Below are 24,356 nucleotides of genomic sequence, written 5' to 3'. Positions count from 1 at the left end.
CACAGATTCTGTCTGATGTGGAGGGGGTTTGTTTTGAGAGCAGATCCATGGAGTAGCCACCCGTCACCTGTCATGGAGCCGAGGTGAGAGTCACTGTTTCTCTGTCTGCACAGTAGGAGCAGCTGAACACTTTGGGGTCTAGGAGGCTGTCCATGTCACATGACTGCCCCCATCATGTTGAGTGATCAGAACATGGACACCAAACAACAGCTGCAGTGTCATTCAGTCATTCAACTCAGACACAGTTTCCCTCTGACAGATGAATGAAGCGTTTGTCTTACTTGCTCTGTGATGACCTCACCACTCCTCTTTGCATGTGTTGAATGACACTTTGGCCATAGTGGCTGCTGTGCAAGTGTTGGAACAGTGATGCTGCATTCGTGTCAAATGGACTGAATGGGAAGAAGACCAGGAAACTTAATCATCAGCATGTAGAGGTGTCCCCTTGTTAACAAGTGGCTTTAATCAACCAGATTAAAGCCACTTCCTGTTTGATTACCTGTTAATGACCGACTCTGATGAGTGAGAGACACTGACTCACAGTGAGAAGCTGCTTCAAGTTCAGGGTTCAAAGTCCGTCTGATTCCTTACAATATGAATATGTGTAGTCACTGAACTTTCTAACACTGGAAACTCAGACTGCTTATAGTCAGTGTGAAACTGGAACCTATCAACAGCCTCTGACTACAGCACAGTCAGTTGCATATTCTAAGTGTTGTGTGAATGGAGTGTATGAAAGGCATTAGTACAACGTTTACATTAGTGTGCAGGACCCCCAAAACGTCATCTTAGACTTTAATTGAATGTCTGTCTGTAATAACGTACCAAAGTATGTACGTATGATGGACAATTGATGGGGACAATTTGGTCTACAAATATTTATTATTATTATTTTATTTTTATCAATTTCCCAATTCCATTAACTTATAATTAAATAATATTATTCATTATATCAATGTAAAGGGCACCAGGAGAAAAATCCTAAAATTAAATGATTCATTCATTTAAGTTGCACCTGATGAACCTTTGCGGTAGCTGGCAGAGAGGTAAGTGCACAGACACCTCAGTCCGATGTGGCCTCAGTCTTTTGAACTTTACAAGTGTGTAACAATAGAGGAATACTTTAGACGACTGGGCTGGCAGTGTGGAATTGATGTGTGTTCGAGAAAGTACTGCACATAGATGCACTGTGGGAAAGGCTCAACTGTAGTGAAGCGAGCTTTGTCATCAACATTAGAAAAGTGCTATATAAATACAGACCATTTCATACCTGACATCAGTGTCTACAGCAGCGAGGAGAGAATAAGATGTTTTGAGATGATATTTAAATCAATATGAGAAAGGTAAATCCAGAGTTTTTGGAGACCTGCAGAGAGCCTGTGCAAAGTAACATGTAGAGTCAGTGATCACAATCAGCCATGAAGTACACTGAGTGACACTGTCCACTATTTTGCATTAACTTCAAACTAAAATTAACCTAAACACGGTCTATAATAATGTGTCTGTCCAACACCGTGGAAACTGTACACAACTCTGGGTGATTCGGTGTCCATGTTCTCGTCACTTGATGGCTAAGAGGCCAACTGTCACAGCATCACTGTCTTCCTCGAACTCCTTTAACAGAATGAAGTGAGGTTCACTCTTCTCTCTCTCACTCTTGTCTGTCCCGTGGAAGCAGAACACGTGTGCTGCAGTGAAGAGTTTTCAGCTCCTACCCTGGCAGTGTGAAAAGTTCTGTTTGCTGCCTGTGAAAACACGTTGGTCACAGCATCACCTCTCAGTCGGATAATCTACAGATAATATGATATCATGAGACAGTGATAGAACAGTGCAGTTAGGATTCACTAGTTGTGAAAATCTGGTGCTGGATGTGTTGTTCAGCCAGGGCGTGACAGAGGCAGTATTCCTGCTCTGTGTCGGATGGTGGTGTTCACAGCAGAGGGTGAATCCTACGTGCCTGTACTATGTGTGACTGTGTGTGTGTGTGTGTGTTTGTGTGTATGTGTATGTGTATGTGTATGTGTATGTGTGTGTGTGTGCGTGTGCTTGTGCGTGTGTGTGTGCGTTTCAGTATGTCAGTGTATGTGTTTGTGAGCAGGAGAACAAAGACAAACACCAGTTCATTTCAAACTTACAAGTTGGATTTAAAATGAACCAGTGAAACATGACTCCGATGACATGATGAGATCCCTGCTGATTCCTTCATATTCTATGTGTACAGTCGATTAGTGCATGTGAAGGCACACACAGTACTATATGAAAAACCTTGTCACTCCAATAGCGGCAGAAAAAGAAAAACAGCTGGTTCAACTCAAAATGTACAGATGACAGAGTCAGATCAGTTGAGTTAGTTCTAGGAAAGTAAACATGTTGGAGAAGTGAGGTATTCACCCAGCAGCAGAATGAATGTATGATGTCCCTCTGCTGGGGGAGAGCGTAGAGGCCTGTCATGGAGGGGGTTAAAGGGAGTGTAGAGGAGGGTTGGGGTGAAGTGTGTGTGTGTGTGTGTGTGTATAGAGGCAGTAGTGGTGGGGGGGCTATAGGATTCCATCCATGAAGCTGGTGTCCAGCCGCTGGATGAGCACACGGATGAAGGACATCTCCTTACGAGTATTCTCAAAGATGATCCTGGGGTCGTCTGACTGGCAGCGGAGACAGTTGGGAGCCATGACCATTGCCAGGTTGTTCACATCCATCTTGGTGATGACCACATTGGCAGACTGAGCAAACACCTTTGAACACAACACACAGCAGAGTTCTGTGTTCTGAAGGTCGTCGGAGGTAAGACTAAAGAATTTATTTAATATTCATTTAAACTCCTGGAAATTTGACATGAACCTTAGATCTTTGGTAACTTACCAGCATTAAAAACCTAAACTTGTATTCACAGTAAGTGAAGATTATATAGTAAATACTTGATCCTTGGCTAACATGCATCTGTCTCTTTAAGAAGCACTTGCTGCAGGTGTGAGGAAGGGTTGCAACATCATTTGCAGCTTTTGACTGCGAGTTCTGTGTATCGTGAAGTTGCTGTTGAATATTGTTTGTGTAATGTTTCAGAGCTGTGAGCAGTGGAAACTAAACCGCATTCATCTCCACTGTATTGGAGTAGAGACCAAAAAACTAGATGAAAAAATACACTCACTAACCCAAACTGTAATTTCTCTGATGGCCACAAGTGGCTGTCTTCAACAAATAACATGTCTCAGAGGTAAATTTATGTAAAGAAAATGTTTCAGTAAAATCAGAGTGTATCTGTCTGATTGACAGGAGTCTAACCCTATCATAACCATGCTAACCACCAGCTCCAGTCCTACAACTTTGTAAGTATCAAGTGTCGTAAAGGTCCAGTGTGTACGATTTAGGTGACAGGGATCTATTGGCATAAATTGAATATTAAATAATCCTAGTTAAGTTTTCCCTAGTGTGTTTTCAAGAATTCATGATCCATACCTAATTTAGTTCAATCTGTCTGTTATGCCTCAGAGGGGCAGCAAGTAACTAGTAACTAAAAACAGAATTGATTGGAATTGACAACTTCTCAAATCTCAATTCCTTTAGTTTAAGATTATAATGGATTAAGTCTTTATCATATTCCGGTGATACAAATCTTTGTATATATTCCTCTGTTAGCAGGTGTACATGTTAGAAATGTACGCAAAATACAAAAACTGAAGACAGACTGAAGTGGTAAATATCTACAACTAATACAATGTTATTCACCAAATGACAGAGAAAGAATGTTGGAACCTAGTGTTCAGAGCAGCGTAATCCCTGTGTAACCTTTGTATTTTACCTGTAGGAAGCGGATGAGGTAGCAGAGCACCAGTTTGTTGATGTGTGGCAGACCAAGCACCACATTGATGGCTGCCTCTGGGTTGTCATAGTGACTGATACACTCATCATAAAACTCGTGAGGGATCAGTGGCTCCTCAAGCTCCCTGTACCAGAGCTTCAGCAGGGATGCTGGGGACACAGGGGAGGACAAATAGACAGGGTCAGAGCACATTCACCATCCACCGTTACTGGATGGTGAAACATCTGGTCTGAGTTTGTATGTGTGTGTTAACCTGGGATGTGTGGGTCTTCCAGTCCTGTGGGGATTTTCCATTGATCCACTTGCAGCTTGAGGGCATTGACTTCATCAATGTCACCTGGTACTCTGGAGGTCAAAGGTAGCATGATAATTACATTTCTGTATTTCTTTATATGCACACGGTTGTGTTAACCCTGAAATCTCCAAAAACCTCCAAGCAGCTCCACAGTAGAGAAGTTGAAGCCGGCCACAGCTGTAAAAAGCTACTGTTCTCTAACAGCAAACAGACCGGAGGCAGCAAAAAGATATGGTTGAAAACACGTGTTATTGAACACCAATTCTAATCAGTTCATCTCTGAGCCAAAGTTATCAGCAACTGAATATCCCTTACATAGCTCCTGATATATCCTGGCAGTTCCTTTCACAAACCCCTCTCACCTGAAGATGCCTTCTGTCTGGTCCCCATTAAGTCCCAGAACCTCTTCAGAGAGGCGAGTCTGCACCCAAGGTAGCTGGCTGTCTGGATACCTCTCCTTCTGCAGGGCCATTACCTCCTCCAGCGAGGAACTAAACATGGAGGGACTGAAAATGGCATTTCTGGCATGCATGATCTCCTCCAGACAGGGCTTTTGCAGGCCCTGAGGACAGACAGACAGACAGACAGACACACGCACACACACACACACACACACACACACACACACACACACACACACACACACTGGAGTTAATATTCATACAGCAGGCTGATGAAGGGCAGTTTGACGACTTGAAAAATGTGAGTGAGACAGCAGTGGGAGGAGAGAACAGTCAGTGCATCCACAGGACATTCAGCTCATTAATGTCCTGTTAGCAGATTAACACCAGTCAAACCATGGAGTCCTAAAAGTGACAAATGATTCCTGTTAGTGACCTACTGAGACTGTACACAGGTTCTGAGCCAAGCTGCTGTCTGCCAACACACTCACAAAACACAAGTGAAATGTAATACCAAAACCATGGGTATTAATCTGCTGCTATATCAGCCTCTACTACTCTAGTTTCAGGCTTTTTCACCAGGCTGCATGTGTCCCCATTCAGGCACAAGAGCATTAATGAATAGTCAACATACAGTCGTCTTTCTAATTCTTTGAAATGAGCTGGTTGTCACAGGCCGGTCCAGTGCTTTCACACCAAAATGGGAAAAGCAGATATCTAAGTTCTGGCCTGGACCTATCAGGAGACAGAGTAGGTACAGGTCCAGCCTGGACCCCCTGAGGTGTGACATGTGCAGCCATGTTTGCTGCATCCTAAAAAGCATAATGAGTTTGCACAACGGATTCTGCAGAGCTTGTTCACACGCTGGTAAATCAAGTCTTACTCTACAGTTAATGGATTTGAACTGAGATATTCTCCCCTATATCCATCTGACACTGTGGTGCCTAGTCAGCTGACTGAGATATTGTGATGATTTGATCTCTCTATTTCAGGTTCTGAAGGAACTAATGCTAGTTCCCACCCAAAAGTCTAAAAAGTTGAGAATGGCGATGCAGACATGTGGTGGTGAATTGACTTGATCATAAACATTAAACCAAAAGTAGTATTTGTTCTTGTGCAGCATCACTGTTACCCCAAAACGACAATTGTAAAATATATTTAAGAATTTATTTATATATTGATTTAAAGAACATTACGCATAACAACCATACAAAGACTTGCAGAACCAAGCAATTCATTGCAGTTAATAGTTTTTGATATATTCTAACCCTGTGCATATAACACTAAGTATGAATCTAGTTTTCATATTGTCTTTGTGTGTAAATCCAATGCAGTGAGGACGACTGGGCTGTCAGGGGCACTAAAGAACACTTAAAATAATTAACAAACTTTGTTTATCTTCAAACTTCTATTTTTAAAAGATGGTGGAGGTTAGGATACCACTGATTGTCAATATCAATTTTTAAAGGTGTGAAGTAATTGGTCCAATTGTTGTAAACATAAACACTGCGGTGACACATGTGTGCAATGTTGCAGGATGGATGCACTGTAAGCTAACAGCTTGGACCTTAGTGTCGAACTGCGTCCAGCAATAGAGCATCATCACGCATACACAAATGTTACGGGTCGAAGTTCATCAAAGCTGAATTCCATGCAAAGCAATGCTGCTGTTTTGCCTCGCCACAGCTAGCCAACGGATCGAGGCAGATGACATGTCGGTGGTTTAAAGTCGAAAAAACTTCTACAATGTATATTTCTATGTCCTATCTTCTGCCTCTCCCTGGAGCTGCAGATAGAACAGACTGTTTTCGCCTGCCTCTTGAGCCCCTCCTCTGATTGGCTGACTGCACTGTAGACAGAGCTGAAAGTCACTATGTCTGGATACAGCTATAGAAGACCAGATACATATTTACAGTTGGTTACAACAGGATGTTTCTGAACGGTAAGTTACACTGTCCTCATGTTTGGTCAAGTTTTTGCAGGACAGTCGGCAAATGTAGGAGTAACATTATGAGTACAGTATGGAGTTTCCCAACAGAGTTTCACAACGGAGTAACATCTAGGTTACTCCGTACTCCAGGTTCGGAAGCTGGACTTACACCGGCTGGGTGGGGCTGAGAGACGAGTGCGATCCCAAATGACATCATAGGGGAGTAAGTACAAAACGACACGTTTCATTAACATATTTCTTAGAATGGACTGAGTGAAAATGTCTGCAGAGTGATGGTTTTTATACTTTGAGGGTCCCTACTGATCCCTTTCAAGTAATTACGGATAGTAAAAGCCCAGAAAATGTATTTTACACAATATGGGCCCTTTAAGATGTGAAGTGCCTGGAGATGATGTATGTAATGATTTGGTACTATACAAATAAAATTGAATTTAACCTCAGAGAGAGACAAATGTGATGGATCCCTCTCCCAGGACGGACAGAAGTTTAGAAGAACATAATGGAAGGTGTGTCTATGTTTTAGAAATCAGATTATTTTAGTGTACAACATTTTCTGGTTATGTGCAAATGTTTACAAATTTATGAATCATTTGCAATGTTTTATAAACATAATTCGCTGGTGAAAATAGTCAGTTTGACTAATATTTGCTGAAAATTACATTCAGAAACTTAAATGGATTTATTTTTACGACCAGGTTTATTTGTGAGGTGTTTATTTTCTGTATAGATTAACATCTTAAATAGAAACCAGAGACTTTGGTGCTAAGAACCACAAACTACTCGGCGAAATCAGTAAGTCAAAAGAGGAACACTCACAATAAGAAAACAAAAAAAAATCGCCAGACATATTTGTTTGGAAGGTGAATCCAGTTTGACAATATAAAGACAGACAAAGATTCTTACCTTCTTGGGTCCAGTCAGTGCAGCTTTAGTTAGTTTCCTGTAACAGTATTTAGCATAGCTGCTGATGGCTACTCCTGCAGAAACAGAGAATAGAAAACATTTTTACAATTTGGGAGATTTCCAGTCCTTTTTAGCTGAAACAGTTATATTCAGCTCAGGAGGCTGGAATAACAGGGACAGGGTCAGAGACATATTAAAAGCTTCAGATGAGTGGAGGCCATGAGGATTTAATTTCCATGAAGCCAGATTAAAAAATAATCCAGATTTACTCCATTAAAACAGGATATTCTGAAACAAAGTACACTAAAAAGAAGCTTTACTGATGTTTATAATAAGTTTTGATTAGAACAAAACCTGACCAGCACCAGGTTTTTGTCATCTACCCCTGTAGGAAACACAAAACGTTTCAATATTAAATGGAAAAAAGACACACACTAAAAGAAAAGATCACTTCACTTTTTTTCAGTTAAGACAGTTAAGACATTTAGATCAAAATACTCTGAACTTTCAACACAATAAGCCAATTTTCAGGATACATACAATGTGTTATTAGGAAATGTACACTTAACACTCCCTCAGTATCTGTCCTGACAGGCATTTTTCCTACATGTGCGCTAACTGAGTCACCTATAGGAGGCAGCAGAGTACAAGTACATCTGTATTCTGCCTGACATTTAGAGGCAGTAGAGAGACAGGAACAACTCTGAAATACACTTGAAAGTGCTTTGTTGTTATACTGTCAATGCTAATGTCTCCTACTGCGTCTCCTGCTGACACAGAGCTGGCTTTCAACACAACTTCAATTAAAAAATAACTGGTGTCTAATTGTTCCATTATGTAGTTTTGATCAGAAAATGCACTCTGGTGACAGTTTTCACTGAAACATACAGAGCAGCTCGTATAAGATGAGTTCTGGGTTGAACAGTTGGAACGCATTGAATTAATTTCATTTTCACTTGGAGCACAAAATCCAGATTCATATTTTTAGGGTTCTATATAAGCAACTCTAAGCACAAGCTATTTCTCTGGACGTGGTGGTGTCCTATTTGAAAAAGTCAGTACTGACATGAGGCACCTGGTTATTTTCTCAATATTAAACCAGACCCCTCATTTCCTCACCTTAAAAAAATTGACCTAAGCTCTCTTAGATGAGACTGGTGTCATTGTACACTAACTATCCATCCAAATGTGTGTGTAGTATATACCTTGCAGCAAACAAAATTATTAAGAGGAAGGCTTAACATGTTGATGACTTTGTTGGCTTGTGAGACAAAACATTTATTATTATTAAAAAGTAAGGTCTATAGGGCAAATTAATAGCCTGGGTGCCAGACGAACTTAGGCCCGCCCACAACATTTCAGGTCGGGAAGTTCGGTCTGGTGTCGCTCCGTTGGGGAGAAACTATGCCTGAACAGAAGCTGTTCGGACCAATCAAATTGTCAGGGCGGGCTTTATACGACGATGGACAGATGATCAACAGTAACGTTATCACCACGTCACTAAAGAGCGCTTGGGTTGAATTCGTTATTCAAAAAACATGCCTGCCGCTGGAGAGCTGAGATGTGTAGATGCTGCCATTAAGTCTGTTTTAGAAGATATCGATAGCGCATTCATTTTGAAAGAGGAACAAAGAAACGCGATCAAGGCATGGCGATGCAACTCGGCGTGCAGGACGAGGTGGACATTATTTTTAAAAAAAACTATTGCATGTTCGCTATGTGGCAGGTGGTTTCGGTGAACGCGGTTGCCCTGAACGCAGCACAGTGAGGATGTTAGCAGCTGGAGGAAGTGGCCCGGAGCCGCTGCTCGGCTTCATGTCCGCACACGGACCGTCAGTCCACGGGGAAGGGAACCCGGACAGACCCGGGTCTGGGTGAGGGGTTCCGGGGGTGAGGGCGTGACAACAACCGGACTGAGAGGTGGACAACCGTCAAATCGAGCTAGCTCTCAGCAGCTAGCTGCTCTCTCAGCGGGGCTCAAGAGTACAGCAGCGCATATTTTCAAGTGTAACCATTGAACGGATTCCGTTTAACTGCCACAAGAGTTGTTCATCTTGTAATAAAGATCTCAATGAGGAAACACGCTGTGTTTTTTTTGTTTTTTTTTAACCGTGGTATCGAAATTGGTTATTTTACTGGTATTGGCCCCGACTACTGAATTTTTGGTATCGTGACACCCCTACTTACAAATGGTAAGAGGAAGTCTTGACTGTCTGACTTAGTAAATAACTCACAATGTCGCTTAACATACGTCACATTCTACGTTGCTCTGATTGGTTGTAGGTCTATCCAATTGAGCGAAGAGGCATTTTTTTCCCTGGTTTGGTTGAAACACGCCCCATTATCAAAGCCCAATGGAGCGGTCTCAGACTCATATTCTGACTAGAATTATGAGCATGACAACGTCAGGCTAGCAAATTAATTCTCTTAGGAAAAATTTGGGTCTGATGATTTTAGAAGGTAAAGGTTAGAGATTCAACCAAATCATTAGCTCATCCTTCGGGAAGCATGAAAAACTACAGCAAAAACATATTATGAACCAGATTCTGCTCAGGAATCAATATCAGTGAAAAATAAACTTTAGGGAAGTTTTGAGAATGGAGAATTGTCCCTAGGGTCAGTCTTAGGACTCTCCCAAACCAAAAGCCCTGGGTAAATGGTAATGTCCTTGCTAAGCTCAGAGCACGGTCCTCTGCCTACAACTCTGGTGACCTGGAGGCTTTAAGGAAGTCCAGATGTGACCTACGGAGGGCCATCAGAGATGGAAAAAGAGACTACAGGGACAAGCTGGAAACCAACTACCTCAGCTCTGACCCCCGACTGCCGTTTGTCCCTGACCGTGGCTGACGTGAGGCGAGAGCTTCAAAGAGTGAACCCTCGAAAGTCATCTGGGCCCGATGGAGTTCCAGGCCGTGTCGTCAGGGGGTGTGCCGACCAGCTAGCGCAGGTATTCACCTCCATATTCAACCTCTCCCTGCATCTGTCAACAGTCCCCACCTGCAGGCCACCATCCTCCCCGTACGTAAGAAACCATCCATCACCTGTTCAAATGACTACCGCCCTGTTGCACTGACCTCCACCAACATGTAGTGCTTCGAGCGGCTGGTCAAAACCCACATCTGCTCTACTCTTCAAAATACCCTTGATCCCTTCCAGTTTGCATACCGCCCAAACAGATCTACGGATGATGCCATCGCCCTGACAACGCACACAACCCTCTCCAACCGGGAAAAGGGTAACACAAATGTGAGGATGCTGTTCGTGGACTACAGCTCAGCGTTCAACACAATTGTGCCTGCCAAGCTCGTCCCTAAGCTCAGGATCCTGGGTCTTAAAACCTCTGCAACTGGATCTTGGACTTCCTGACGAGCAGACCCCAGGTGTTGAGAATGGGCAACCACACCTCCTCATCACTGAGTACCGGGGCCCCTCAGGTCTGCGTACTCAGTCCCCTCCTGTACTCCCTGTACACACAGGACAGTTACCATGTACATTCTCCTCCCCCACTCATACAACTACACTTACTACTTACTTACTATGCTCACACTGCTCTGATGACGCTGTTATATGGTGCACGTGACAATAAACTTTGATTTGATTTGCGCCCTCACCCTTGGTGTCGTTAAGTGGGTCCATGTGCCGGTAGATGTAGCCCTCCAGATAGTTGTGGAAGCGGGGCGTGGGGGGGAAGAAGGCCAGAGAGATAGCCATCAGCTCCCAGCCTCGTTCCAGGCTATCATAGCGGAAGTTCTCTGTAGTTTGACGACAAAGCTGTATGTAGAGCTCATCACGCAGGCCCTGGTTACTCCACCCACGCACCACCACCTGTCACAGACAGGCAGAGAGCAAAAGAGCCAGTGAGGTAAGAGGTGTAGCTTTCCTTCATCTGTTGATAACTGTCTCTTCATGAATGACAAATCACAACTGTAGTTATTGACTCCAACTTTAAATATTTAGGAGGCAGTAACCACGGTGACTCTATGAATGTGCCGCTTTGACTGGGCATGGGTTTAACTTCTTCTTGGTAGTTATAGTTGATCATCATGTCACATATTTGACACAAAGACTTGTTCTATGTGTGTTTTCAACTTCTCCAGTTTCATTCTTTATATTTGTATTTATTTGCTTTTATGTGTGAATGCATTTTTTGATTGCCCGCATGTATCCTGCCTTGGCTTCGTCTGTAAAAGTTTTTAAGTTACTGGTTATTAAAGGTACTTTATAAATAATAGTATTGCAACCAACTGCCTACCGTCATTTCCCCCCCGTGAGGAGACATAAAGACACTTGTGTTCCTCTCTATAGCCAGTGTTTGGTTTGACACAGAAATAAAGCTCTTGTTATAAGGTAGCATAAACAGAGGGATTGTTAGTTTATTCAACATTATTAAAGTATTTAAATTCCATTTCTGTCGCCAGAGCCTCCTAAATCCTACATAATGAATATTAACCATTTCGGTCTTATAGTTGAAATATTATCAAAAAGCTGAGTTGTTGAAATCTGAGACATCATTAAATGTCATAATAGTATTGGAGAACAATGTGTGTGTGTCTACATAGATGCTTAAAAAAAGATTCAGTATCCCTGTGCCTCTATCAATCCATAGTGATTCACCTCCACCGCTGACCATTCTGTTAACCCTTTGAATTGCACTGACTGCATTAAAAACTTCTTAGTGACTGGGATTTGTAAAACTAAAAGTCATTTTTTGGGAAACAATTTGAGTTTTTTGTATGCACATTGCACATACACAACTTTTGGTGTGGCTGCTCTGCACAGTTTTATAAATGAGGCCCCTGCTGTTTTGAAAGCTTCCTCTCGAAGTCACACCAGGAGCAAGGATGCACAACTTCACAGTGTGAAGCCTCACTTCACATTTCAGCAGTGCTGCAAATAGGATCTTGATTTAGTTTGTAACATGCAGCCAATACATAACACATCTTTACAGCATCAAAGAATTGCTACTATCTAGGTCTGGGGTCCTAGTGTTACACTGCTGTGCATGGCTAAATGGCTTGGACAATGGGAGACCTGCAGGTTAGACTGTGAGCCATGACTCAGGCTGTCCACTCACCTCCAGAGCCACAGAGAGGGGGTCAACCTTTGAGCGACGGTCTCCCATGTATGTCTGAATGAGCTTAAAAATATCCACTGCCTCCTTCTTAACTGTGCGATCTGAGGTCACGATCATTGGCTTCTTGATGGGCTCACTGCTCCAGGCCAGCATGTTGGCAATGGAAACTTTTCTTCTAAACAGACCCTGAGAAAACAAGAATGGGATGGAGAGAAAGAGAGGGAGTTAGCAGCATGGAGAGACACTGGTTAAAGATGTAGATGAACTGCATCTTTTCATTCTTCAGGGCCTGAACATGAAGAAATGTTTCAATAGTAGTCATAGTTGAATACAAAGTGTCTCAGTGAGGTGTAGAGCCACCAGAACAGCTTCATTGCCAAATAGCAGAAACCCCTCCCCAGGATAGTTTTTAATTATAAAATGTATTTATATAAGCTTATTTCATTTATCGACCAAACAAAACAATTTAACTGCAAACACAAAATCTCCAGTATTGAATGAAAAGGAGCAAAAAAAAGAATAATCCTATATAATCTGCCTCTTTCACAAGACTTTAATCAACAAAGCAAATAATTCATATACAATTCAATACAATTCAAATTAAAATAGCTGCACACCAACACAGCCCTTCACATTCTCCATTAGTTACAAAGTTACAATCAACCAGTTAAAGAAGCTTACAAAAAGATTTACCTACAGAAAAAAAGCTTCATTAACACATATAATTTTATTTCCTCAACATACTGGCTCATTTTTTTTAGATTCTTTGGTGTCTTTGTTGAGATTGTTCACTAAACTGATTCCTTTCACTGTTATGCAACGTTCCATCAATTTGGTTCTAAATAGGGTTTATCATCATAGGATAAAGGTAATCATTTTGAATAACTGTGTGTTGATTTGCAGTGGAATACTTCTGAAGTAGCTCCAGAGCATTACCACAGGCAAAGAGCAAACAGCCCATTCCAAACAGGCATGTTTGCAACGGGCACTGCACTAGTTAGAATAGAATAGAATGAATCCTTATTGTCCACAAGGTGGAAATTTTATCTTTTATAAATGTGTTGGCTCAGCAGCTCGCACTCTGCCTATCTTGCCTACCCCCATATAAAAACACAAATCCCGGGGCCACACTGGATGCTGTGGCTTTATATAATAATTAGGGCTGGGCAAGTTAACTCGTTTCAATGGAGTTAACTCGATTAATTATTTTATCTCGCATTCACTCAGGTTTGATTATTTATTGTTTTATTGTGAAAGTCAGGCTTTTATTTTGTGAAAGTCTGTTGCTGACTGCTGCAGAACAGGAAAAAAGAAAATAATGCTGCAGAACAGGAAAAAATAAAATAATTGGCAGATAAACAATCGAGTTAACTTGCCCAGCCCTAATAATAATATATAATATATCATAATATATCATAAATAAGGAATGAAATTAAAATGGGATTCAAGAGGAAGATTGAAAGCCCTGCTGTACACTATACATTCAATCACTAGTACATATGACAGTGAAGAATTGCACCTGTTCTCACTCATTTATTCAGGTTTGCCTTTAATTTGTCACACGTCTGTCTTTCGGTCTGCCTGGTCAAAATATTATCAGTAAAAATCTGTCATATATTTTGATAAACAATGTCAACACAAGATGTTTGCTGCTAAAGCTTTTGAGCCCATTTCCTGGCCTTAACAGACAGACTGGACTTTGTAATGTGAAAAAGCATAAAGCTCAACTCTTTCAGTAGCTAAACCTCATTAGTGATCAGCCGATCAGAGTTTCTCACTAACTGTGTTAGCCCACAAAATACATTAACAGTGACTCATTATAATGGTACAAGTGTTATTTTCATGTCTGTCATGTAAAATGTAACTGAGTGTGTGTGAGTGACATATGAGTGGAATTGGTATGCATAGTAAAGTCAGAAATATGTTTGTGACATCACTAATGGACAAAGAGACAGTTACATTGTAATCCATATAATGACACACACATCACAGTCAGATACACACATCCCCCTCAGTACCTGTGTGTGTTTGTTGAAGTGCTTAGATGCCCAGTTCTCGATGTCAGTCTCAGAGGAGGGCTTCCTCAGGGTGAATTCTGGGAAGATGCCACAGCTGGCACTCGGCATCATATTCCTGGCATTTCGACTAGCCTCAAACTGCGCACAGGCTCCGAGGTCCTCCGACTGACACAGAGAGGAAGAAGAAAGATGGAGAGGTAGAGAGGAAGCAAAGAGCTGAAAATGTCTTCAGCACTGGGAGAGAACGGTCTAGGATTAATACTGACGCGCTTATACGTCAATATCCAAAAGGTAATTTCAGTGCAACAAAGAGTTTATTTATTCCTCAGTGTCTGATTGGGTAAACAAGCAAAAGTAACAGGATCAACAAAACATAAAGACACAAGAAAATGTATTCACAGCAAGACTTGAACATTATGGTTACAATAATCTTTGATAATAATTAGCTGCATGGCGAGATTGAGAGGTTAAACTTGGTAGAATCACACCATCCTTTACTTTAAAGAGATAGTTCACCGAAAATTTAAATACACTCATTATCTACACACCACTATGCCGATGGAGGGGTGGGTGAAGTGTCTGAGTTAATAAAACACTTTAGGAGTCTGAGGGGTAAACAGCGTTGCAGCCAAGGTGACCCCTTCTTCACGTAATAAAACAAAAGAAAAAAAAACACAACATGCCTCCATACTGCTTGTGTTGTGTCACCCTAGTTTCTGGAAGTCCCCGTATATTCATATTCGACTCGAAACGGTGCCATTTTCACTGTGTTTTAAGCCTTAAAGCCCACTATCGCCAGTAGCAATGCTAGCGTACATAGCCATGCGAACGTACACATGAGCAGTATGGAGGCATTTCATATATATATATATATATATATATATATATATATATATATATATATCAGTGGGTCATCCCTGTTGTCATGGTAGTGTAGATCTTTACTGAGCACATTTAGTCCAACTTCATTTAGCAAAGAATAAACTTTGATTTGTCAAGATCGAACATTTTAATAATACAAATTTGGGCCTGCTTTTAATGATCCACGTTTCTTGTCTAGAGATATTTACTGTTTCTAGTAGATACTGATTGTATTATGTCGTAACCTCTATACTCAGCCATTAAAATAATCCTTAGGTTGTCTGTGAAATAAATAATATACAGTAACGCATTTTTCTCATTGAGGAGTGATGCATAATGGATGGTTACTAATCATTCTAAATACTATTTATCAAATCTTGGGTCTTATTTTGAAAGTTCTGTCCATCAGTTTTATCAGTTATAATAATTATGCTGTCACTCATCAAAATAATTGCTGAGGTCTAACAACATGATGACATCATTACAACAAAGTCGGAAAGAGTTACGAGCAGTGTGATGATAATTTTGGCTGTAAGCTGACAGAAATAACAGCTAGTGATAAAAATAACTTGTAATAAACTTGAATTATCCACTGTTTTTAGTTTGACGAAGCAGTAGTACCTGTGATGGGTGGAGGTAAGGCTCAGGAGAGGCCAGGTTGGTCTGGACAGAGAGGCTTTTCTCCAGTAGAGCCTGAGGGAAGCCTAGCCGGTCAAAGGTGCTGCGTTTCCAGTGGTGGTGGCTGTCACTCTGTGCTAGTGCCTCATCCTCGCTGAATGCCCTCACCACTGGCCCCGGTAACGGCAGAGGAATGGCCCCATCGCTCTCGTAGCCATCTTTGGAGCTGCCACCTTGGGCAACCCCACCTCCCTGGCCCGAGTCCCAACTACTTCTCTGTTTCATCACCTGCTGGGCCTCCCACGCAAGCCTTGCCTGGGCTAGCATTGCTTCGGATGCTGTGCCTGTAAGCTCCCCCTCTGGGCCCCCACAATATGCCAGCTCCTGTGGGAGGGAGGGCTTTCGACTCTTTCGCTTGCGGTTTCCTGCAGGAGAGAAAGCCTCAAGACCACCTGTAGAGGAGGAGGATAGGGAGTGGGTGTGGCCGGATGTCCATGAAATGGAGTCCTCATATAGCAACCTCTGACCTCCCTCTCCACCCTCCCCACTGTAATCCAGCAGTAGGCGGGGGTCCCTGATCAGAGACTGGCTGTGCTGCAGAGTATAGGACCCCCCATATGAGCCACCATAGCCCCCACTAGTGCCGTAACGGAGCAGGCGGTCAGCAGTCTTGAAGCGAGGACTGGAAGATGACTGCTCTACGTACACCAGCTGTTTGACATACTCCTTCCCCACAGGACTGTACTCCAGACTTTGGGTCTTTTCTGGACACTTTTGCCTGGTCAGAACCAGCTGGCCATAGGGCGACTGGCCCTGTTTGGGGGAGTGATAGAGGGGGGCTGAAGACTTGCGAGCTGGTGACTTGCCAGTACCGTAGAAGGAAGAGGAGTCAGAGAGTTGCATGTCAGTGGGAGGCTCCTCATAGATAGGAGGGGGCTGGTACTCTGATGGCGGCTCCTCGTACAGTGGGGGTTCATAGGCATAGCGAGGCGAGGGAGGCTGGGAATCAGAGGAGCGGCGGTGGGTGCCGGTTCCACCAAGCTCAGCGCGCTTCAGGAAGGGAGATTGACGGCGGTCGGAATAGAGAACGGGGGAGCCATCAGGCTCTGATGGTGGGTTTCCTCCAGAGGAGCGCCGTGTTCGTGAAGTGGTGCCCCCTCCAGAAGGAGCGCAAGGGGTAGGGGGGTCACAGGGGGAGTAACCATTTCCTTGGTGGGCCAAAAAACTGGGCTCTCTGTCTGTCACCTTGATCAGCATTCGCTCTTTCGTACCGGTGTTCCACCTGAAGGGAGAAGTCCTAGAGAGGAGAGGAAATTTGATGAAAGGAAGAAGCTTTAAGTATGCTCTTCATGTGTCCGACATGTTTTCTACATGTCTCCTACGTATGCCCTTCATGTTACCTTCATGTGTCACAAACCACCTCATAACCTTGGTACAAAATGTTTTCATATCTGTGGCCTATTTCTTTGTCAGAATATTATGTATTTATTCATAAAGTTTTCTATTTGTAACCAATTCCAACCGTATAAATAAAAATTAATTAGAAATTATTCAGTGTACAAAAAGTTGACCTGACCTGCTAATTAGACATAGGTGGCTGTGGTTTCGGAGGTAGAGATCGACCACTAACAAAAAGGTCGATGGTTCGATCCTCGGTACCTCCAGTTCACATTCCCAAGTTACCTTGGGCTAGATACTGATCCGCATACTCCCCCCCGGCGGCAGTCCTGACAGTGAATGTATGGTGGATAATATTAAAAGTGGAGCGTGTAGAGTGCTGTATAAATATGTGTGCCTGTAAAGTGCTTCAAGTTGTTCGTAAAAGCACTAAATACAGTCTATTTATCATTTACATTATTTGATATTTGAGTGAAGAACGGTGGAGGAAAATGGTTTAATGTGTCAATGACGTCAGTTAACACATAGTTACACCACCTGCTTCAGATAGTGAACATAAGTTGGTGTGTGCTAGTGATGTCCGGCAAATCAGAGTTCCCTACATTTTCATAACTTGCAAAGTAGTAAGCATATAAGGGATTCTATTCATTTTTATTTAACTTTGTTGTCATCACAGAAATTACACAGAGAAGGAATATGATAACTCACAAACTAGGCAGGGGAAGAAAAGAGGACTGAAAACAGGTAAGGGTTTGAACTATGAGCTGTAATGTTACCTCAAAGAACACATCCCTCTGATCTGTGCACTGTTGGTTTTTTTTCATTGGGCATGAACAGAACGGACTCTTTCCTCAAGGTAAGGTACATCACTTAGTCGTTATCAGTATATGTATATGACAGACTAACTTTTTACACTAGTAGTACTGGTGCTCCTTGCTGACATTTTTAGGGGCACCAACACAAGATTTTGGCGCACCACTTACAACGCAGACGATGCAACACAGTCTGGAACACTATAATTAGCTAGCTCTGGCGAGTCCCATCTAGTTCGAGTTCCATCTAACTACTACTAACCGATCCTGAGTCGTGATAGCGTCCAGTCTGTGTGATAGTGGTTGGTCCTGTCTCATAAAGAAGAAGGAATATTCAAACCTCTTGTAAAATAATCAATTGGTCCATGAATGGAAATGTAAACACAAAAACTGCTGAGGCTCTTGGCAAGTGACCTATATCACCACCAATTATTGAGATTTGCCAGCTCTAAAGAGTGGCTGGGACTCACCAACGTTGTTCTCTGTAAATTCTGCAGATTAGAAATGTCTTATCACAGCAGCACAACTTGAAGTGAAAACACATGAGAAAGACAGCACAGCACCATGAGTCATGCCTACTGTTTTTAGACGTGGAATGTGCTTCTATTGGTAGCATCACTTAAAATTTTAAATGTTTTAATGCTGGTTTGCTGTTGTAATCTAAAGAAACAACCATCAACAGTTAAATCATTGTAGTGTTTAGACCAGGGGTCTCAAACTCAAATTACATCGGGGCCGCTGGAGGCAGTATCTGGGTGAGGCTGGGCCGCATCAGGTATTCCACAAAAAAAAAAACTTTGCTAAAAAAATCCAAACTTCTCTAATGTCATTACTAACTGTTATTTAACTTCAATGGGTTCTTCTGAACATGAATAGAATATTGAAGAACACGAACGGTTCTTGTAAACATGGCTTCTCTTGCCTACTTCTTGCTGCCAGAGACCTGGCAGCGCTTCCTCTCACATAGCTGAGCCACATTTGGCTTGAGGGAGGAAGCAGTTGAGACCCTCAGTATGGCTTGAAGATGATCATCAGTAAGCCTGGACCTGTACCTGGACTTATTGAAGTTCAAGGTGGAGAAGAGCTTTTCACACAAATATGTGCTCCAAAAAAGGCACATGGTCCGCTTGAACATTCGGGAAAGCTCAAGGAGCCCAAGCTTGTCTTCCTTTCCACTCACCTCCCTGAACTTGGCTTTGAGGTCAGAGTTTCACTGCAGGCCAATGAGCTCCATTTGAAGCACAGGAGGGGCATCTTGCACATCAAAGGAGAAGGGATCCACAAAATTTTTGTAAAAGTCGCTCTGTGCGTCTTGAAGTCTGCAAATCTATGATCAAATTCCTCCTGTAGCCTCACATTTTTCTATACATGTTTGTGCTTACTTTGTGCCGGCGTGTTGGCTTGCCTGCGTTCTGGGACTTATTTGAGCAGATCCGGTACCTCTCGTATCGAAAAAAATATAAATATTAAAAAAAGTTTTTTAAGAAATGATTAAAATAAAATATAACAATATAATGTATCACTAGAAAATTACGGAGCCCCTGTTGACATTGGTGGATGAAGTACTAATTTGTGGCCACGCAATAACAAGATAATCTAATAAATTATATATAAAGCTTTCTTAACAACAGCATCACAATTTCATAAAATAATAACAAATGCAGACTTCTAAGATGAACCAAAATAACTAGCACATCGTCATGTACAGTCCGTGGCTCGGTGCGTAAATGTCACCACCAGAGGATGAGGGAATTGAAATCATTAAAATTCATCCACACATATCAGGTGTAAATAATAATGTAAACAGCCCAGACTGTAAAATGTAGATATTAGCTCAATGACGTGTTATAAACTGCTGCGGTTTAGAATAATCTGTCTGCGTAAAGAAGCTCCAAAACCTCACAGCGTGTGCGTAAAGGAGCCGTGGTGTCCCTTGAATTTGCCTTCAATTTAACAAATTGTGTGTGTGTGTGTATGTGTGTGTGTTCCGTTCCGCTGGACACAGAAGTCGCCTTTGCTCAGGACGCCACTTTATTAATCACTGACATAAAGACTGATACCGTCACTGCAGTATAGCCTAAATAAGTCCCACTGCATTGTAAGTGGCATGTGTGTGCTGTTTTAAGCGGCGTTTTATGTGCGTTCCGGGACCTGTGCTCGTCGTACCTGCGCTGTGATATGTACTTAGCGTTCCGGCACCTTGTGATTTATAAATGAAGCACTGGATACATCATGACCTGCTCGAAAGAGGGCAGAAAACTATGAATTTCACCCTCCTGCACCGCACATCCAAAGCCACTCTTTTCTCTCCCGGCTCTCTCTCTCACTCACTCTCACACGTACACACACAAACACGACTCCGCCCCCCATGTCACTCACTTGCATGCTGCGTTCACTGGTCAGGCACACAGTAGGAAACCAGAATATCATAACATTGTCCCACACAGCAGCTTACAGCGGAGCTGCTACAATGTTTGTGCGGGCCGCACTAACATTAAACTTTCATATTAAGGTGGGGGCCACAAAATATCGTCCCGCGGGCCGCAATTGGCCCGCGGGCCGCGAGTTTGAGACCCCTGGTTTAGACAAAGATGGACCATTGTGGTTCTCTGTCATCTTTGCAAACTGGAAATAGCAAGCAAGATATATCAGGATTATCAACACTGCTGCTTTTTGGTGATATAATAGCATGATTATTGAGCTTTTTTTAATTTTCTGTTCAGTTTAATAGTCATGTATTCTTATAAATCAGCTCAAATTGTTGTTACGGTCTGTAAATAGTTTCAGTGTCAAGAGTGAAATTGTTTCTATGAGAGTTTCTCAAGAAAGTTGCAACGGGCAACACCACAGGCTGAGCAAAAGGTCCATTAGCACTGTACTAGTTTTATCCAATGTAGAGATACCAGCTCTGCTAATATCTACCAAACAGGAGCTTCTGGCAATAACAGGTCTTTACTCAGTTCACATTCACTTAGTCATCCCTCTCAGTGAGTGGGCCCTCACATTCTGCTTGTTTGTCAGACAACAGGAAGGAGGAGGGCAGTGTGGGATGAAGAACCACAAGTGAACTTGGCCAGAGGGAGGGAAGTGTGAAATCGATTGCATCACTGGCCAATATCCATTTCCAAATACTTCCACACACCGATCCCAAGGGCCACTGGCAATGGTGGCAGTGGGAGTGTTTGAATACTTGTGGATATTAATATGCATGTGTGTAAGAGAGAGGGAAACAAAGAGAGCAGGATTAACCGTCACATGCTGTGCTGGCTTCCAACACAACATGCTCCAGACTCCAGCTTTAATCCACTTTCCCTCCATTCCTCCTCCAGTCAATCCACCTCTGTCCTCTCAAACTTCACTTTGTCCATCATGTGTCCTGTCCATCACTTTCTTTTTTCTATCTGCCAACCTTCTTAGTTATCTGTTTTTCTGTCATTATCCTATAATTATTCATAATCATTTGACCTTCAAATCAATACACACACATTATAACTGTCTCAGTCTATGCAGCATCAACCTGCAGATCTCCTCCTCATTTTTCTTCAACAACCTACACAGAGATAACAATGAATCCCACTTTGTATCAGAGGTGTGTAAATATTAATTGTGCCAGTGCAACAAATCAGCTGAGACCAGGGTTACAGTCACATTGACACATCGAAACCGGCAATTTTTAAGGTCTGTCTACTATACTCGTAAAGAGAAGCTGCTTTTAAGCTTAACTTTTCCATAGGGAACATACAGTAAGCACATGAAGTTTACAAATGAGGCTGATAAAAAGCAGTCCAGCTAAAATACATGAAAATTAAATTATCATATATTTACAGTAAATAATACCCAAGTATAATGGGTTTTAAAAAATGTGGACTTAATATTAATTAGTATATAAGGTTTTATAATACAAGATCTGTAAGAATTTAATAAAATTCACAGTCGGCAAACACCAAATCTTAGGCAATATTGTCTATTTCTTTAATTCTTATTTACACAGAAAGTTGTTTGTTAAATATACGTAAAACATATTAAAGAAAAAATAGTATTTGTTCACTTTGTTCATAGTGACACTGGGATTATTCATGTCCTGCTCATTCACCTTTACTTGACAGCTTTTGTATATATAGCAACCTCCATCTGTAGTAATGACTCAGTTTACTATTATTATTGTTTGACAGGGGAAGTGGATGAAATGGGAGAGCATTGAGTAAAGGAACTCAAGCTAAGGGACCTGTGAGAAATGGAAGCAAGCAGAATTAGCTCATGCCTAAAACAACTTTTTACATCCTTTCTTCACCCAAAAACTTTCAGCAGTAGTTTAACGACGATCCATCTATGGACAACTCCAGCTACTCTCAGACATATCCTCACTGTTTTTAGAGTAATTCTATCCCAAGTTAGATACACGCATAATGAAGTACTCAAATGCTTGGCAGCTGCAATTTAAACAAAGAAAACTGCTACTAATGCCATCCAAAACATCAAGAAAAGTTCCAAGGACACCACTTGTCTGGAAGGGGGACCAAGGACCGGGCCAATTGTAGCAAGCGCAAGACTGGGAAATGCTGGTGGATGTTGGCCATCAGCTTAAAGTCCCATTAAATATTGTCACCATCATCCACAGATTAGACGTGGTTCTCTGGTCAAACACCCAGTGTGTCATCTAATTTGAAGAATTGACAGTATCCTGGGAGGATGCTGTTGATGAAGTGAAGTGAAGTGAAGTGAAGGGAAGAGGCTCTGGTATGCAGAGATGGTGTATGAGGCAGAACAACATGGCTGGAACGCAATAGTTCGCCCAGTGGAGGTTGGCTGCAGGGAATTTATTGCAACATCCACTATCAGTTAGGGGTGCAACAATTAATCGACGTACTCGACAAAAATAGATGTCCTCGACAAAAGATTGTCGCGAAGAATTTAATAGTTGATGATTTGCTGGTTACGTCATAGCACGTGTTTTTCGTGCCGTACAGCTGAACTTATGTGCAATAGCGATAAAACATAGACCAATGGCGGTGTCTGTTGTAACACCATCGCGTATCAGAAAGTCAAAAGTATGGGAGAATTTCACCCTTAACATAGGCCCCAAAAAAAACTACCTGCGATATTTGAAAGGCGGACCTTGCTTTCCATGGAAGCAGGACACGAGCATTCGAAGAGTAGGCCCGTTTGACAACGTAACGTAGATGATGCAGACTCGCCTCGGTAAGATTGCCTGTTTTCTAGTTTTCTATATAGACAGAGTTGTCTTGGCAACTCCCTAGATGACTGTGTGCAGGATTCTACAATCCATTACAAAAATATGGTTTGAATATAGATTTTTTGTGTAATGTGTGTAATGTTATCCTACTGCCTGACAAACTTTTTTAATCACAATCACAAAGAAGACTTTAGCTTTTGTTGATGTTGTTATTTCTGCTACTTTCCCTGTCCTTTTGTTAACAGAAAAAATGGATACTTGATCTTTTATTTATTTTTAGTATCAGCACTTGGTCTGTTCTTGATTCACAGGAACCTTGAATTTAAATAAAAAAAATTATATTAGCAGTTTGCCTGTCCTTGGATTAAAATGGACAAAAACTGGATTTTTCCTTTCTTTACTTTTAAAGAAAACATTATTGCGTGTATATATATTATATTTTATAAATCGAAATGTTCAGAAATTGTCTGCTTCTCCCATTAGTGACACACAACTGTTCAACCTGCTGTAGAAATAAAACCAAACCGACTTTTTCCTCAATGTCCAGACATAACATAGAGCAGCACAGCAACATTAATCTGGGAGTTTAGAGAAATAGTGAATACTTAAATCCTGCTTCGTAGTACAGGCCCCTGATTGACGAATACCTTCAAACTATATTGCATCTCTCAGGCAGTTTATATTGCAGAAAAGCAGATCTGCATAAAACTCACACAAAATCCTTACATCACTTTACTTTGCATTTGCAATGAGTCAACTGATCACAGCAGTTCCACTAAAATGAAATCACTTTCTTGCATTATGAGTTATTTGAGAATACAAAATCATCCATTGCTTGGCAAACCCTTTATTCACTGCAACCTCATCAGGCCACATTAGATTGTTAGTTGATTCCTCTCTGTGCATATTAAAGCTTTAGTAGTTTGAGCTAGAAATATCAAGCAAAATTCACTCTTTGTGTCACTATTGCTCCACTGCAGCTCAGCTAAGAAACTCAATCTGTGCAGTTAGAGA

General features: G+C 41.8%; 1 protein-coding gene across 1 annotated transcript in view; it reads right to left on the bottom strand.

The window, feature by feature from the left end:
- Positions 1–2,537: 2,537 nt before the first annotated feature.
- arhgap39 (Rho GTPase activating protein 39) overlaps positions 2,538–24,356 on the bottom strand; it is a 94,131-nt gene continuing 72,312 nt past the window's right edge. The window contains exons 4-13 of the mRNA XM_061078930.1: positions 16,466–17,235; positions 15,942–16,363; positions 14,460–14,624; positions 12,442–12,627; positions 10,979–11,192; positions 7,368–7,441; positions 4,475–4,674; positions 4,071–4,162; positions 3,797–3,966; positions 2,538–2,732 (exon numbers count right to left, since the gene is read on the bottom strand). Of these exons, the coding sequence (XP_060934913.1) occupies positions 2,538–2,732; positions 3,797–3,966; positions 4,071–4,162; positions 4,475–4,674; positions 7,368–7,441; positions 10,979–11,192; positions 12,442–12,627; positions 14,460–14,624; positions 15,942–16,363; positions 16,466–17,235 (2,488 nt within the window). The remainder of the gene's footprint in view (positions 2,733–3,796; positions 3,967–4,070; positions 4,163–4,474; positions 4,675–7,367; positions 7,442–10,978; positions 11,193–12,441; positions 12,628–14,459; positions 14,625–15,941; positions 16,364–16,465; positions 17,236–24,356) is intronic.

Source organism: Limanda limanda, chromosome 9 (assembly GCF_963576545.1).
Source record: "Limanda limanda chromosome 9, fLimLim1.1, whole genome shotgun sequence".
Classification (NCBI taxonomy): Eukaryota; Metazoa; Chordata; class Actinopteri; order Pleuronectiformes; family Pleuronectidae; genus Limanda; species Limanda limanda.
This window is presented reverse-complemented; position numbering and strand designations above follow the sequence as displayed.